Source organism: Onychomys torridus, chromosome 1 (genome assembly GCF_903995425.1).
Source record: "Onychomys torridus chromosome 1, mOncTor1.1, whole genome shotgun sequence".
Classification (NCBI taxonomy): domain Eukaryota; kingdom Metazoa; phylum Chordata; class Mammalia; order Rodentia; family Cricetidae; genus Onychomys; species Onychomys torridus.
This window is the reverse complement of record NC_050443.1, coordinates 61,753,261-61,771,119: the sequence shown is the minus strand read 5'-3', so window position 1 is coordinate 61,771,119 and position 17,859 is coordinate 61,753,261. Positions and strand designations below refer to the sequence as shown.

The window sequence follows — 17,859 nt, the reverse complement described above, 5'->3', positions numbered from 1 at the left end:
AGGGATGCCAGCAGCAGTACTACCATGTCTTAAAGTTAAACAATTCCTCTGCACTATAGTCTCTCTGTCTGGAGTCCTGTCCACCCTGCTGGTAATTTTTCTGTGTCACCTGAAATCCAGTGTTTGGAGGTGAAACCCATTTACCATCTAAACCACCTCTCTGTTTTTATTTTCTAGTATTTGGTATAAAAACCAGAGTTCGTCTTCTGATTGTTTTTTTAAAACTGTAGCTCCTGCCAGGCAGTGGTGGCACATGCTTTTCATCCCAGCACTCAGGAGTCAGAGGGAGGAGAATCTTTGAGTTCAAGGCCAGCCTGGTCTACAGAGTGAGTTCCAGGACAGCCAGGGCTACACAGAGAAACCCTGTCTCAGAAAAACACAAAACCACAAACAAACAAATATTGGTGAAATTATTAAGGCCACTCCACGTAGTTAAAAGGGAGGTTTATTTTGTGGGGTAACTTACAAATGAAGGGGTAGGTTACAGGGTCTGGCAAAGGTATAGCGCAGTCCTGCAGTGTTCTCAGGAGAACTCTGCTCGGTCTACCTCCAGCGTCCAGCGTCCCAGAACCAAGAGGGAGACCTCCTCCCGATCCTTGGTCTTCTGCTCCTCCCCCGCCCTGCCTTGTGGGCGTGACCATTACCGAAGCCTCAATGGGGGTTGGAACTTCCAGGCCAATGCTGGGATGGCTACCCACTACAAACAAAGAAACGACAACAACCACAAAGTAAGACAAACAAACCTGACTCCTGTTGAGCACCCTCACAGCTTTACTTTAGCTGGTGGCTCCTGTCTGTGGTTCCTTGTGGATTCTGCCTCTAGGTCAGCTTTCCTAGGCATCAGGAAGTAGAGTTGAGAGCTGAGCAGTAGTGTCTCCTTAGAAGGTCCCCCAGGTAAGACACCAGACCCACCAGGGCCTCCACATCTGATGCAGGCCCCAGTGTCCTCTCAGTGTCTCCTTTGGGCTTTCAGCATCGTGATGTCTGGAGATGAAGGTGAGTGGTCTCATGGTCCTTTCTTTCCCTTCCAGTGTCCACAACCCCCCCTCCCTCAGCAAAGGACCCAAAATGTCCTCATGTTTTGTAGCTGAGGTCTCGTTACAGGTAGTGAGATACACCCTGGGTGAGCTGGTGCTGGTGTCCAGTCCCTACACCAACAGGTCCTGACTTGTTGGTTTAGCACAAGGTTTACTCTGGCAACCAGAGAAGCATTTCCTGAGATTTTCAGGCAGAGAGTGTGTGGTCCCTCTCATTCCAGGGCACAGCAGTTGGTCTGATGAGCGTCTTATGAGACTAAAGAAATAGTTCTGAGATAGACCATGGGGACATTGTAAGAGGTGGTCAGTAGCAAGGAAGTGTGACAAGGCTGGACATGTAATAGTGTCTCATCTGAAAGGTGCCTTGATTTGAAAGTGTTGTATTTCATTTTATTTTTACTTCTGGGAGGCCCAGGGGGCTGCAGTTGTAATTACCACATCTCTGTGCTTCTGAGCTGGAATCGCTTGGGCTCTTTCCAGGACGTTCTGACGGGCCTGGAGAATTGAGCTGACCTGCTTCCTTTCATCTGTAGATTCTGTCAGTACAACTGCCATCCCTAGATGGGTTTGCACTCTGTCTGTTGAGTTATCCAAGGGTGTATTGGGCTTAACTATAGATAAAACAGCATCATTACGGCAAGTGCGTTGGCCATTAGCAAGGCTTTTAGTAACTTGTCAAACTGTCAGCCACTGTATCATTATGCCTCTGCAGTCCCTGCAAGCTGTGGCAGTGTGGTGGAGTCCAAGCCAGCTGAAATGGCTCTGAGGAGTCATGGGCACAGGAAGGTGATCTATGTGATAATTGTGTAGTGGAGTTAACTCAGGCCCTATGTAGGCTATTCCTTGACTTAGAGCAGCGCTTAGGAAATGGGAATTGGAAATGTAGGCTATGAGCAACACTGAAATTCAGAGACTAAACCAGAGCTCCTCGGGCTGCCTCCCCGCCATGTCCCTGGTCACCGTGTGGTCTTGAAGTCCACTTAGAGTGCCAGCTAGACCACTGCAGTGCAGAGAACAGTGGCAGAGCCTTGTGTGGCAAAGGGAGCAGAAGGTCAGGGAATGTGGATATGACTTAGTCACTGAGTCACTACCCATTGGAGCCAAGAGCTGGGGGCGGGGGCATGTCTTGGCTCAGTAATACTAGATGTGGTTGCAGCACTACTATAGTCCTGCTGGACACACCCTTGACCCAGCAGCAAGTAAGATGGACAGGCAACATCTAAGTGAACCTGCTTCCAGCTTCCATAGGTAGGTGGGGGATGGAGATAGGACCTCAGACCATAGTAGTATTACCACCTGGCTCACCCTTCTCTGCCCAATCTGTAGTCTGGAAGTCTCAAGTCCCAGCTCCTGCTCTGTCTGAGTACTCTAAATTTCTTGTCTCCTTTCCTGTGGCTGCAATAAATGTAGTATGCTGAGCTGATTGCTAGGTACCTGTGCTGGCACGAGGCTTCCACTTCTTGGCTCTGGCCTGTCGACCCCCCTCAACATCTCTGTGCAATCAGAATGGCTTGTTTCTGTTTTTGAACAGCCGTTGTGGTTCCGTGTTCACTTAGGCTTTGCATCCTGTAAGCCATCCATCCAAGGTCCAAATACCTTCCTGTGAGCTGACCACTCAAGCATGGATGCACACAAGTCCCAGGGAAGTATGGTTATCTTGTCACTCCTCCTCACTTTGTTTGCCACCACCTGAGAATGACTCTGTTTTGTTCAAGGCCATTGAATGTAGATGCTGATCTGAATTGGGAACCATGTCTCAGCTCGTGGGCCATACCTTGATTACCCAAGTCAGGCCTTGGTCCTGCTTCTCTTTGTTGGCCTGGACATATGAAACTCATGATCTCCAGCTTCTGCTTGGCATGTGTAGGCCAACTGTGCCTCCCAAAGCATGGGGTATTGCTTACTGGAAAAGCATACTTGTCTTGTCCCTCTTGGATGGAGTAGATGTACTTTAGTCACAGGTCACTGGGATGAAAAGGGACTCAAAGGTCATTTTGAGCTAAGGCCACACCAGATGCAATAGCTGTATGAACCCAGCTGCTGGAAGAGCACAGGCTCTCCTGGAGGGAAGTGCTGGAACCAGCAGCTTAGCTGCTGGCATCCTGTCCCAGGCACTGCAAGTGTCTCTTCCTGGTGATGCACAGAGGGCCTCACCTACTGAGAGCAAACGGGCTGCTTATTATAGGATGATCTAATTCCACCCTGTTCTTTATTTTTCTTGAAACATTAAGACATTTCCTTTGTTCGGGGACAGGGTGGCATGTGTCCCTTCTAGTTTAATCTAAAGACATGGCCTGGTGAGAACCCTGCTGTGTGGTACCTCAGCATTTCCCAAGCCCTGGGAGGTGATATGATACTGGATACTGAGTTCCTTGCAGATGGGCTTGGGGAGAGGTATGCCTGGCTTACTTTGTTGTCTCAGAGCCAAACCAGAGTGGGTAGCACCGTAGACAAGAAGGAGAGTAAGAAGATTGGACAGTAAGCTGTGCGGGGGTTAGGCCTGGCTACCCCCTCTCCATGTGTGCAGCAGGTGTGCTGTGTGCACAGAAGGAAAGTGAGCAGGGGCACCACCACTACCAAGGGTGAGCCAGAGAAGGTTCACCCTGTTCACAGATGATGGACAGATGGGGGCCACGGACATACAGAGCCTAATTCCCAGCTTCTTAGCCCACCGTCGTGAGCCGTGGCTATCCCAACAGCCACGTGACTGGTGGTGAGCTTTGCACAGAATGGCCAACTCTGTCATGAAGAAGCTCCATTTCCAGAGCATTTGTTAACTGAGCATTGCAGCCTCGATTTCATTGTGCTTTTGGCACCCTTTGTGGACCAAGTTAATCACTGCCATCCTTAAGAGAAGCTGCCTGTGCCTGTGGGCAGGGCTTGCCTGGTGCAGGTGCTTCTCCCAGGGCTCTGGCTGACTCTCCTGCCCTTGGCTCCTGGTTATTTATAGGATTACAGAAAAATCCACATTAGCAGAGACCTGAGAGGTCGTCTGTTCTACAAATATTTAGCGGTGCTCACTGTGCCAAACATTCTGCGTGATGATGATAGTTCAAAGGGTAGAAACAGATGAAACCCTAGAATGCTTAGGGTATTCTAGGAATGTAAAGGTGCTTTCAAAAACACAATCAGGAGCCAGGGAGATGGCTCAGCAGGGACAGGTGCTTGCTGCCAATCTTCAAAGTCTGGCTTTGGCTTTGGTCCCTGAGACCCACATGATAGAAGGCAAGAACCATCTCCCAAAAGTTGCCCTCTGACCTCCATAAATGCACAGTAGCATGCATGTTCTCTCCCCAATACACACACACAAATAGATGTAATTTTTTTTTTAAGTAGAACACAGTTCCCATCTTCCATCCACCATTGTCGTTTCCTTTTGAAAGAAATGCCAAACCCCTCTGTTAAGGGATTGAGTTTCTGGAATGTTCCTACCACACAGTAGGTTTTCTGTGAATGTCAGATTTTTTTTCTTCCACCTCTCAGGCATGAAGAAGACAAGGGATGGGGAGGGAGGTGTCTTGCTAATCCACACTGGGAACGGGCAGGCCACTTTTTGATTTCTGTACCTTGTAGCTTCTCATGGAAAACTAAGCTCTTCCAGCCTCTGATTCCCAAGCATGGTAACATCCTCTTTTCAGCTGTCCTTCTTCCAAGACCTTGTCACCGCGTTTGGGGCATCCTAAGAAAACTTGGCTCCAGTGACCTGCAGGGACTAGATCTTTTATCAGGACACTGTTCCATGGGGAGGTGTATGGAGGAGTTGACCGCCCACTTTAAAGTCTGTGCCTGGGATGCTTTACAGAGTAGACCCCACTGGGCTCTGGTTTCTCCCCAAGTCTTCTCCTCCCTTGTGCCCTGCTCTGTCGTCTCTCCCTCACCCCACCTCCCGTTCTTCCTCCAGTGCCCTCTCTGCCTCTGTCTTTGTGTCTGACCCCTGTTCTTCCTCAGTTGCTTCCTGAGGGCAGTTTCCTGCCTCAGGCTCCTTATTCCCTTCCTCTGTATGATACCCCCTCACTTCTGTGACCCCTTCCTCACTTGCCCCACAGTCTGCTTGGACCCACCTCTCCTCTTAATAATAGACTCTCTAAGTCCAGCCCCGTCCTCTGTCCTCAGTGTGACTTGCCAGTGTCTCGGGGTACGTCCTCTTCTCACCCTGAAGATGAGCCCCTGTTACAGGCTTGTGTAATAGTTATCTTTAATGTATTAATACTAACGTGAATCCTTGTGCATCTCCTCCTCAGTTGACGTATGTCCTTTAGTACAGAGGCCCTAGTATACAACTCAGAAAACTCAAGATAAATTGAAAGAACACAGCCAAACACTGCATTAACACACTAACCTACTGAATGCCTCAGCTCACACTGCATTGCACACACTAACTTACTGAGTGCCTCAGCTCACACTGCATTGAACTAACCTACTGAATGCCTCAGCTCCCACTGTGTTGAATACACTAACCTACTGAATGCCTCAGCTCACATTGTATTGAACACACTAACCTACTGAGTGCCTCAGCTCACACTGTGTTGAACACACTAACCTACTGAATACCCCAGCTCACACTGCATTGAACACACTAACCTACTGAATGCCTCAGCTCACACTGCATTGAACACACTACCTATTGAATGCCTCAGCTCACACTGTGTTGAGCACACTAACTACTGAATGCCTCAGCTCACACTGTGTTGAGCACACTACCTACTGAATGCCTCAGCTCACACTGTGTTGAACACACTAACCTACTGAATACCCCAGCTCACACTGCATTGAACTAACCTACTGAATGCCTCAGCTCACACTGTGTTGAGCACACTACCTACTGAATGCCTCAGCTCACACTGTGTTGAACACACTAACCTACTGAATACCCCAGCTCACACTGCATTGAACACACTAACTACTGAATGCCTCAGCTCACACTGCGTTGAACACACTACCTACTGAATGCCTCAGCTCACACTGTGTTGAGCACACTAACTACTGAATGCCTCAGCTCACACTGTGTTGAGCACACTAACCTACTGAATACCCCAGCTCACACTGCATTGAACACACTACCTACTGAATGCCTCAGCTCACACTGTGTTGAGCACACTACCTACTGAATGCCTCAGCTCACACTGTATTGAACACACTAACCTACTGAGTGCCTCAGCTCACACTGTGTTGAACACACTAACCTACTGAATACCCCAGCTCACACTGCATTGAACACACTAACTACTGAATGCCTCAGCTCACACTGTGTTTAGCACACTAACTACTGAATGCCTCAGCTCACACTGTGTTTAGCACACTACCTACTGAATGCCTCAGCTCACACTGTGTTGAGCACACTACCTACTGAATGCCTCAGCTCACACTGTGTTGAGCACACTACCTACTGAATGCCTCAGCTCACACTGTGTTGAGCACACTACATACTGAATGCCTCAGCTCACACTGTGTTGAGCACACTAACTACTGAATGTCCCAGTTGAGCCAAACAGGTGCTGCCCAGTGCTGGTGTTCACTGTGGAGACTATGTAGCTGATTGTGGCACACTGCTGCTGTCCAGCAGAGGAATGGCTGGCTATCACTAGCTGGGGAAAGATCAAAATGTAGAGGCTGTCGTATAGCTCTTAACTGCATGCCCAATGCTGTGTTTCAAACCCAGCACTTCACAAACAAGATGAATAAAAATCTGAAGTATGGTTCCTAACCATATTCTAGAAGTGTGTGTGGGCCTCTCCCTAATCACACAATCCATCCACTAAGAGGTTTTCCTCTCCTGAAACTGTAGCAAGCACACTCCCTTGGTAGTTCTGCCATTCGTGTGTGTGTGTGTGTGTGTGTGTGTGTGTGTGTGTGTGTGTGTGCATCCATACACCAGAAGTTGGTAAGCTCAACAAGCCAGAGAGTAATTTCTCCTATGACCTCTTGCAGCTTTTCTGTTTTTCATTTGTGGTCAGAAAATGCTCATAGACTCCTACACTACCTGTAAATGGTCAGCTGTAATCCAGTAAAACTCTGTTTAAAAACCAGACTGTCTGTTGGCTTTGGCCTGAAGATTATAGTGTGTTTACCCCTGACTTAAATAGTATGTTATTTATTTTATCTGGTTTTGACTTCTGTACAAATAGACATCCCATATGTGTTCAATGATATCCTTTTTTAAAATTAATACTGTGTTTTTGTGACTCACCTACACTAATGGCCACAGCCTTGGTTAATTTCCCTACTAGATGGCATTTCATTCTGAATATGCTACAGTTTATTATGCGCCCTGCCGGGGTGGGGGCGGGGAGGGGTGCTGCTTCTGCAGACCCTGCTGCTGGGAGCATTCCTGAGCATTTCCCACACTCTCTGCAAAGGCTTCTCATAGGCATGTGCTCAGAAGTGGAGTTGTTTGTCTTAATAGTTTTGCTTGCCTCCAGCAGCTTCATTGCTCCTGCCCAAACCCTTGATAGTCTCTGACTTGCTTTGAATGTGTTGTTAGTCTATTTCCACATTGCTAGAAAAATGGAGCTGATAAGTTCTGCCCGTCAACCTACCCTAGCTCATTGTCTCTAGTCTCCCAGGAGCAGATCATTCATGTGCCCAGAACTAAGCTGCCCTCAGTCCCTAAGTTCCCATCTCTTTGTCCTGAACCTCAGGCTGTCCCTCCTGCCTACCCAGCTGCACAGGGCACTCACCATTGTAGACCCACACAGCAGATTAAAAGGTCTTTTCAGGGAGCTGGAGAGATGACTCAGTAGTTAAGAGCACTTGACTGCTCTTCCAGAGGACCCGGGTTCACTTCCTCTCACAACCATCTTTGATGGGATCAGATTCCTTCTCTGGTGTGCATGAAGACAGAGCACTCATATACATGAAGCACATAGATAGATAGATAGATAGATAGATAGATAGATAGATAAACAAATAAATCTTACCCCCCCAAAAAGGTGTTTTCAGCTGGTTTAGAGGTGCATGCCTACATTCCAGCACTTGGGAAGCTAAGTCAGGAGGTTCTCAAGTTCAAGGCCAGCCTACGCTACAGCAAGGTACTTTTTCAAAAAAAAAAAAAAAACCAAAAACCAGAAACATTGCTTTTCAAAGGATCTTTTTGTAAGTATTCAAGTTCTTTCCTTTCTTTCTCCATGCCTGAGAAGGGTTGGGGCCAAAGCTGAGCTAGAGTCTCCAGGAGAAACACAAGCCTTTCAGGTGCAAACACTTTTAGCCGGAAGGGACAGACAGAGCCTGGGAGGGGAGATCCAGAAGGAACAGGCCTTAGCAGCTGCTGCCCAGCCTGTCTGAAGGACTCAGTCTCGGTGGACAAGGCAGATGTAGCCAGGGGCTGTTCCCATGTCAGTGGCAAGAGAAGAAAGAAGAATGCAAGGCTGGGGATCTTTTGACAGCAAGCTCACCAAGGGGGTCATTCTTGCTACTCTTGAGGTCGAAGCTCTGGGTTTTCGGGGAGGGCACTTTCACACATCTGGACTTACTAGGCTGGCGGTGGTATGGCGCAGACTGATTACCTCGGGTAGTTAAGGCACAGTAAAACGATGCTGTACTCCTCAACGATGGCCTTCCTTGTACTGTTCCATTTCTCTCCTGCCCTCTCTCCCTTCCTTCTGGATCTAGGAAATCCCAGAACCTTGGGTAAACTGTTCAGGACCAGCTAAGGCATTGTGGAGCCTGCAGGGAGCCAGTGTGAGGAATTTACAAGGGCAGTGTGGGAAGTGTGGCTTTCATTTTTTCCTGGCTCGCCTCCAGCTTGTATATAAGGGCCTTGGCACCCTCATGCTGATGACAGGGAGTGGTAACTACTGAGCAGACCTTTTAATGAGGAATGAAGCGGATGCTGCAGCTCCCTCTGCAAAATCCTCCTGAGTTCTGCAAGGCCAGCACCTCGTGTCCCAAGGACAAACAAGTCTTGTGTTACCTGTGGAGGGGAGGACACCGCAGAATTGTATGGACAGTAGGAATGTTCTGGAGTTAGAGACAAAGACACAGGACCCCTGGAGACAGGAGAAAGCTTGGTTCTGACTGAGTAGATGGACTCTTTGTTTGGGAGACAGAAGGGAAGGAGACAGGATGAGTCTGTGGGGTATGCGCTGTGGTCTGACTGCTACCTGCTCTCTCTGCTTTCCATCATGTGCTACAGATGGAAGAGGAAGAGATGAGCAGGCGGCAAGTGGTCTGGAAGTCCTGCTTTGAATGAGTACGGGGATGTTACTGGTCTTGGAGAGTAGCTGAGCTTAAACCCATACCAACACGCTAGGCTGGCCCAGTTTTGCTTAAAGGACGTGAAAGCAACCTGGGAGAGATCGCATGCTTCCCATACACACTTCCCAAGCACATAGTGAAATGTGTGTCTGGGTTGGTCCTGATTCATCACTTCGCATCTAAGTGGGGTATATAGCTTCTCCTGGGCCAGTGTTCTCTCTGATAACAAGTGGGAAAATGATGTGACTTTGGCGGGGGGGTGGGGGGGGGGTAGGGGGTAGGGGGGGGGGGGGGCAATACTGGGGAATTGAACGTGTGACACAAGCACTGAGCTGCATCCCTATTTCCCATAAATGTGATTTAAGGGCATCAAAGAGCTACAGAATGATGAGGACTCCAAAGACCAAGATTCTAGAGAGGTGGGACCACTCAGAGGCAAGCTGGGCAGCCTCTCTCCTGTAAACATTTGCCAGTTCTGGATACAGGCTGAAGGCTGGGGCTTGGCTCTGGCAGAGATACTGCTGGGGGCGGGGAATCAACACTTAGCAGTCGCCAAAGATACGAAACTAAAGACTGAGGAACTTCAAAATGGCCGACTCCCCCACCCAAGACATTTTCTTAATTTACAGTATTTAGAAACCAAGTTCCTGCCAAGGGTTTTACAATACACAAAAACATGGACGTCCCAGAGAGAGAAAGGGATGAACATTGGGACACCGGGCTCCTACACACCCCGTCACCTGGGCACTTACTGACTAGGGCAGCTCAAGACTATACACAGAGTTGGGTCCTGCAGAAAGGCTACTTATGGTAGAGAAACCAGTGGAGATCTTGATGATCACATTGCTTAAATGTCAGAAGAGGAGACTTGAGTAACCCCAAGCACATGCCCAATTTCCCCTTCACAGTTTGCTGGTTGGGTGGGCACTTGGTAGTTAGAGACAGGGGCATTCGGAGTCTAAGGTCATGCTCAGCTACAGAGCAAGTCTGAAGCCGATATAAGAGGACAGCCAAATTGGGAAGATATGTGGGTTTAATAGGCTACAAAAGCAAGCTGGAAACGTCTCACAGAGCACTGACTCCACAGTCCTTGAGGGCAGAGGAGATGAAGATGCCCATCTCTCTTTTGAACTCCTTAAAGAGCCTACTCTAAATCCAGGAGGGAACCAAAGGTAGACTGAGTCTCATGGGAGCTGAAACCCAGCCTGAGCCAGTACTGCCTAATTCACCCAGCAGAGAAGAGGGGGAGCTTCCTCTGGCAGATGGTCACATTCTATGGAGTCTTTGCATATTTCAGCATGAGATTAAAAAAAAAAAAAAATGACTAGACTTGCAGAAAAGTAGGACCATATCCCTTGAGTCAGGAGGGGAAATCAGATAATGTAAGGTTCAGAGATGACCCAGGCGTTAGCGTGTGCATCAAGGACTTTAAAATAAATACATTAATGTGTTGAGGAAATTAATAAAACAGGCAAAGGGAAGAATATCCTCGGGGATTTAGAACATTGATTGATTTTGATTGAGACCAGGTCTCATGAAGTAGACCCTAACTGGCCTGCAACTCACTTTGTAGATGAGGCTAACCTCTAACTCACAGAGATCTTCCTGCCTCTGCCTCCCAAATGCTGGAATTAAAGGTATGCTCTACCATGCCTGGTCTTGGAATATATTTTTAAAATATCACATATGCTAGATTTTAAAAATAACTCAATGGAGGCAGGAATGGTGGTGAATCCCAGAACTGGGGAGGCTGAAGAAGGCAGATGGTGAGTTCAAGGCAAGTCTGAGCTACATAGCAAGACTAACTGACTAATTAAAACTCCTTCCTTCTCTCACACACAAGGTACTGAGTGGGTAGATTTAACCACAGACAGACCACATCAACCACCAAGATCAGTGAAGGAGAAAGCAGATCTATTAAAAATGCCCAGATTGGGGCCTGGAGAGATGGCTTAGTGGTTAAGAACACATAATGCTCTTCCTCAGGACCTGTTTTCAATGGCCAGCACCCATGTTGGGTGGTATTTCTCCAGCTTCAGGGTATCCAGCACCTTTGACTTCCACAGGCACTCACCAGACATACCCTCTCCCCCAACACATACACATAAGTAAAAATAGAAAGTAAATCTTTGGAAAATGCACACATTAAACCAGAGAGAGCCACGATGAGAAGGGGGTGGTAACTGGTCAATGTAAGACATGCTCAGCACACTCATAAGGTCCAGCATATGTATAACCGGAGTTGCGGAAAGAGAGGCGAGGAGAAAAGATACACAGAAGCCATCTGTGAAGAGAATGGCTGAGAAGTTTCCAAAGTTGATGAGTTCATAGGTCAAAGAAGCAGAACTGATCCTCAAACAGGATGAATAGGTCTTGCTCTCGGAATCAATTAACCACTGCTTTGAGAGCCATATGTTTACATTAACCACTGCTTTGAGAGGCGTACATTCATCATCCACACCCTTTTAACCACTTGCTGGTTTATGACCTTGAACAAGCCATTTGACTTGGTTGAGCCTCATTTTCTCCTTCTCTAAAGATAAGATTAGATAAAATACCTTATGAAAAATAACTTAGAAATTGTTTCATTTAAAAAAAAAAAAACAACAGTGCAGTGTGGCTAGCTCTGGGAAAGCCTGTGAGGGGAAAGTCTGAGAGGTAGCTGTGTGCTACACTCCGTCAGCCTTCGTCTACTGGCATTCAAGGAGACCCTAAGGATGTGTATGTGACTGACCCAGGGGCCATCTGGAACATGCTGCATTCATTCATTCATTCATTCATTCAAAACATTGGGTATTTACTTCATGACAGCAATTCTGTTAACCAGAAATGCAAAATTAGAAAACACATGCTCACTCTGCGAGGTGGTGCAACCTGTAATCCCAGCACTCGGGAGGCAGAGGCAGGCAGATCTCTGTGAGTTCGAGGCCAGCATGGTCTACAGAGAGAGTTCTAGGATGGGCTCCAAAGCTACACAGAGAAGGCCTGTCTCAAAAAACCAAAAGAACAAAAAGAAAGAAAGAAAACACACACTCCATCCGACCCTTCCTCCCAGGCCTCCACTTCATTTTCCATTTGAGGTCAAGGGGTGGTAACAGTCAGCACCAGGCTCCTGCGCCATCCTTACAATCTCCCTGCTCACACCAGCACAATTCTCCAGATCGGAATCTCCTCTTTCCCCTTGGGAAGCAAAGGACCAGCTGCTGGTGGAAGTACTGTTTTGGCTGGATGTTAGAGTGCCTGTGATTTCAAACGGGAGCTGGGGTGTGGTGGGGGAGGGCAGTTCTTCTGGGAACGCACACATGACTAGCCTTTAAGTGCAGTTTGATACTCAGTATCTGTGGGGCAATAAAACATCAGTTTGGGAAACCATTCTTGTCTTAGGAGAGATGCTTTCCTTTTGGTAATGTGAAATCAAGTGTCTGAAATTGCCCTTTCTCCTGGTAAGAACAGCCCAGGGGCAAATACAGCATGATAGAGGAAGTCCCTGGAGCCCCAGGGTTTGTCAGGAGAAAAGGTCTGGCTCAGAGTTAACACTCTCTCCCCCTGGGTGTCTCCTCGCAGGTGATCATAAACAGCACCATCACCCCAAACATGACTTTCACCAAAACCTCCCAGAAGTTCGGGCAGTGGGCGGACAGCAGAGCCAACACAGTGTTCGGTTTGGGATTCTCCTCAGAGCAGCAGCTCACGAAGGTAAGTGCTCCTCCCAGCAGAACAAGGGAGTGGTTGGATGCCCTCTCCTCCATTAGCTGCCCACTGTGGCCCTGGGGGTGAGGAGACGCCCTCTCTCAAACAGCAGACTCCTTGAAAACTGAGCAGTCTGTGGAGAAAAGGAAGTTCATCTCTAGCAAGTGCTGTTCCCTTGGAAGCCAGAGCAGCTCAACAGGCCTGGTGGCTCTTTGGGCATCCAGTAGGCCACTTACCATTTCCTGGGGCCGAAAAATCTCCAGATCTCAGAGTCCAGACACACAGAGCGAGAAGCAGAGGTGTTGAGGTCAGGTTAGGATGGGAAATGTCCCCCCAGGTCATGCTGTTTGGGAAGGTTGAGGATGGCTGGAAGTGCGTCACTAAGAGCCAGCTTAGAGATTTTATAGGTTGGCCTCACTTCCTGTCCAGTGTGGCCAGCTTGTACCTGGCACCGCCATGCCTTCCCACCACGATGACTCACGCCCCTTTATTAAGCTGTGATCCCTTCCTCCCAAAGATCCCTTCGGCCACAGCAGCGAAAAGAGTAACTAAGTTCCCCCGGCATTGGCTGTCGGGATGGGACTCTCCTTCTTCGCCCCACTCCGATATGCCGGATTTGTGGACCGTGACTCCGGAGGGCGGATGCTCTAGTGGGGACCGGCGCAGTGCCAGCCTTCTGCCCTGCTGGGTAACGCATTCCCGGGACCTGAGGGTCCTCTCTCTGGCCGGCAGACCCCTGCTTCTCTGCATTTAAGAAGCGGCAGTCTCCACGGACGCCCCAGGTACATAAGGCACTAACTAGGTGGAGGTGTGAGGAGCAGGGCCGGCAGAAGCATGGCCATCGTCTCTCGGAAGTATGATCTCTAGTGAAGTACTACTCTGGAGAAAGGGCACCGTGTGGCCAGCTTCTCCAAGGAGCACTGTTCACTGTGCTCCACAATGCTCACTGATGCATCATCATTAATAGCTGGACGCTCTGTAGGGTCAGAGGTCAGGGTGACTATGGAGAGCAGGAATGTGTCTTCTGGCACCATGGCCAGTTTATCCATAGGTCCTTTGATCCTAAGAGGTTGGACCTGGGCATCCACAGAGCCCTGGCTTCTGCATAGCTAGAAAGATTGTCTTCTGAAGGTTGGAGATTTCTAAGTGGCAGTTATGTGGAATATGACTGTTTTTAGCTCTCTGGTTACACTTGAGCCCAGGAACATTGCTAGTTCCTGAGTCTTTTTGTAAACACTAGTTAGGGACAAAATTGTCCAACTCTGTTTCTTCCCTTCCCATACACCTCTGACCTTGACTGTTTTCCAAGGTCCAGTGTAAATCTGAGTCCAGGCCCCAGGGGTGTCCCACTGCCATCCCAATGGCAGGAAGCAGCAGCCCCAGCTCCAGAACTGGCACCATGATGTGTGCCCCAAAGGGGAGCCACAGACACCTCACCAGGTCTTCTCTGATGTGACTGCTAGAAGCCAGCTTTGAGTGGTCTTGTAGGGCGTGCCAGAATGTCTAAATTTTATCTTGTGACCTTAGGAGCATTCTAACCTAAAAGTGGAGTGATCAGATTTGCATTTCAGATATATATATATTTTTTCCCTTTCTTGGAAGCAAGTCTGATTCAGTTCAGGGTAGAGCTGATAAAGATTTGAGGAAGAGATGGAGAATTTTTAAGAACTTTTACAAATGGACAGGTCTTGGTCAGACAGATGAGGAAGGCCAAGACTCTGGGATGATGATGGATGGATGGATGCTAACAGTGTCGTCTTCTGAAAGGGGGGCGGGAGCAGGTGCAGTGTAATGGAGACCTCTGTCTGAAGTGGAGCATAGCTTTGTGTGCTTTCCAGCCCTGCCTGGTAGGGAGAGGAGATCCCGGGGGCCCCCTTACCTCACCCAGCACTCATCCCCACACCTTCTTCATACCTGCAGGCCTCAGGCTGCTGGACAAGCATCTGGTGGTGTCTGGGCCACCTCAGCACAGGCTTCTGCTTCTATCTAGGGCCAGAAGTTCCCTGGAGCCCAGAATAGTCTGAAAGAACCAATCATAGCTTCCTAGTCCACTCTCTTTCATTCTGTAGAGGAAACCAGGCAGTGGGGACAGACAGAGGGAAAACATCTGTGAACAGGAATCAAAAGCAGAACTCCAGACAAAAGTGGGGCAGAGTGTGAAAGTTCAGTTCTTCCTGCCTTGGATCCCTGCTACCTCCAGTTCCTCCCAGACGAAGCAAATGTCCTATTACTAAGGAGGAGTGTCCGGTCTCTTTGAGTCACTCTGGAATGCTGGCATCTCCACTCTGTGACTGTGACCTGCCATCATCACAGAGATCTCTGAAACAAGCTCTCCAATATGTCCTTTGTCCAAAATATTTCACATCAGCTTTTCCTTTCTCTTTGAAGAGAACAACTAACCACACACCGATAAATTGCCACAAATAGAGGCTAGCAGCCTTGATAAATGGCAGTTAGCTGGTACAGAGGGAACCTGGGCCTGAGGGCTTCCTGAGGCTTGCGTGCTGGGGGACAGCTGTGACTGAATATCTCTGACTTCTCAGCACAGCCACCCACAGACCTCCGGGGGGATCAGTAATCAGACATTGTGGGCTGGACAATGAAACACCAGTGTGGACATTTTCACTTAAGAACGCTTTAAATGTACTTTTCTCTCTCCAGTCCCCAGAAAGAAAATAGATGCCTTGTGCTTAGCTTTCATTTAGAAGGACCGCTCGACAGCCACCACCCAGGAAGTATCATGCAGTCACTTTCTGCTCTTTAGACAGGCTTTCCAAAAATAATAAAAGTTGTATATTCCTGGCTTGGAATTGGGGGCTGTGCGTCCACTGGAAAAGACATGATACTTCAGCCCACTGAAGAACGTTGGAATGGAGTGTGCATTTTCTGCTAAGATAAGGTCACAGAAAGAGACCAAAGGAAGTAGAACCAGGGAGGTAGAGAAGGTCATTAACATTTAGTCTTTCGGCATCTGACCTCACATACCCACCATCCTGAATTTACTTCCTTCTCATTTATTGCAGACAGAGGAAACATGTTCTTTCATTAGGGCAAATAGCCCAGAATAGAATCTTCACTGCTCTATGGGTGGGTGCATCTCAACCCACATACCCATGTGGCCTTTGCCTTTGGCTTCAATAATTTAATCTGAGGTGTGTTAATTATCTTAACTGTCAACTTGACACAGTGGAGAATCACCTGAGAAAGGTCTCAGTGAGGGATTGTCTATGTTGGGTTGGCCTGTGGGTGTGTCGTAAGTTCATGGATGTGGGAAGACCCAGTCCACTGTGGGCAACACCATTCCCTAGGCAGGAGGTCCTCCACAGTGTAAGAGTGGGAAGCTGAGCAGAGCACAAGCAAGCAAGTGAGCATGCATCCGTTTCTCTCTGCTGTTGACTGTGGGTAGTTCCTGATGTTGTGACTGCCCCACAGTGATAGGACAGAACATGGAATTGTGAGCTAAAATGGGCCTTTTCTCCCATAAGTTGTCAGAGTATTTTAACCTGAGCAAGAAACATGAAACTCTGGCAGGGGCCCAGTGAGATGTCTCGGTTGATGTAGGCGTCTGCCACCAAGTCTAATGACCCGAATTCAACCCCTGGGACCCACATGGTGACAGGAGAGAAATGACTGCTGCCACATGCTTGTCATGGTACGTGTGTATACACAGTAAATAAGTGTAGTACACATTCTAAATAAAAATCGTCTCTCGCCCATGTGTCCCCTTAGTTCCCTTTATTAATTCAGTATAGTCCTAAGCGTATGACCCAGCCTCCGGTCTCCTGGACATCTGATCTAAAGGCCTGTTTTCTACCTGGGTGACTGTGAGGCATTCTTCTATTATGTTTTAATTAGAGTGCTTTGGGCTACAAGTAACAGAAAAAAAAAATAATCGCAGTGCTTAAAAGTATAGGATTATTCTTACTATGTAAAGAGAAGTCCCGAGACAGGCCGTTGCTAGCACTGTGTAGCACTTGGGAGGGAGAGGCAGACAGATCTCTGTGAGTTCCAGGCCAGCCAGAGCTACATAGTGAGGCCCTATATTTTAAAAAAATACAAAAACAAAAAAACCACATGGATTGCCCTGGAAAGGGGAAATGGATGAGATCTCCATGGGGTGATGGGGGAGCAATGGATGGTAGGGATGGAGGATGGGAACATAAAGGAACAGGATGGTCAAGCTGGAACTGGACGGAGTGGGAGAGCAATGAAAGAGATACCATGATAGAGGGAGACATCAGGAGATAGGAAGAAACCTGGTGCTAGGGAAGTTCCCAGGAATCCACAAGGATGACCCCATGCTTACACTACTAGCAATAGTGGAGAAGGTGCCTGAACTGGCTTACCCCAGTAATCAGATCTGTGAGTACCCTAACTGTCATCATAGAGCCTTCATCCAGTAACTGATGGAAGCAGATTCAGAGATCCACAGCCAAGCACCAAGCCGAGCTCCAGGAGTCCAGTCGAAGAGAGAGAAGAGGGCTTCTATATCCAAGAGGCATCAAGATCATGATGGGGGAAATGTACAGAGACAACCAAACCAAGCTAGTGGGAACTCATGAACTGTGGACCAACAGCTATGGAGCCTTCATGGGACTGGGCTAGACTAGGCTCTCTGCATAAGCGAGACAGTTGTGTAGCTTGATCTGCTTAAGGGGCCCACTGGCAGTAGGATCAGGATCTATCCCTGGTGCATGAACTGGCTTTCTGGAGCCCACTACCTATGGTGGGACACCTTGCACAGCCTTGATACAGTGGGGAGGGGTTTGGACCTGCCTCAGCTGAATGTACCAGACTCTGCTGACCCCCATGAGGCCTTACCTTCTTGTAGGAAGGAATGGGAGGGTTGTGGGGGAAGTCTGTGGAAAGCAGGAGGAGGGAAGAGAGGGGAATCTGTGGTCAGTATGTAAAAATGAATAAAAAAAAATATTTCTTAATA

At 48.3% G+C, this 17,859-nt stretch overlaps 1 protein-coding gene across 2 annotated transcripts in view; it reads left to right on the top strand.

Annotated features, from left to right (window-relative positions):
* Homer2 (homer scaffold protein 2) overlaps positions 1-17,859 on the top strand; it is a 91,746-nt gene that overhangs the window by 55,165 nt on the left and 18,722 nt on the right. For both annotated transcript variants that reach the window (XM_036199884.1, XM_036199892.1), the window contains exon 3: positions 12,795-12,926. In XM_036199884.1, the coding sequence (XP_036055777.1) occupies positions 12,795-12,926 (132 nt within the window). The remainder of the gene's footprint in view (positions 1-12,794; positions 12,927-17,859) is intronic.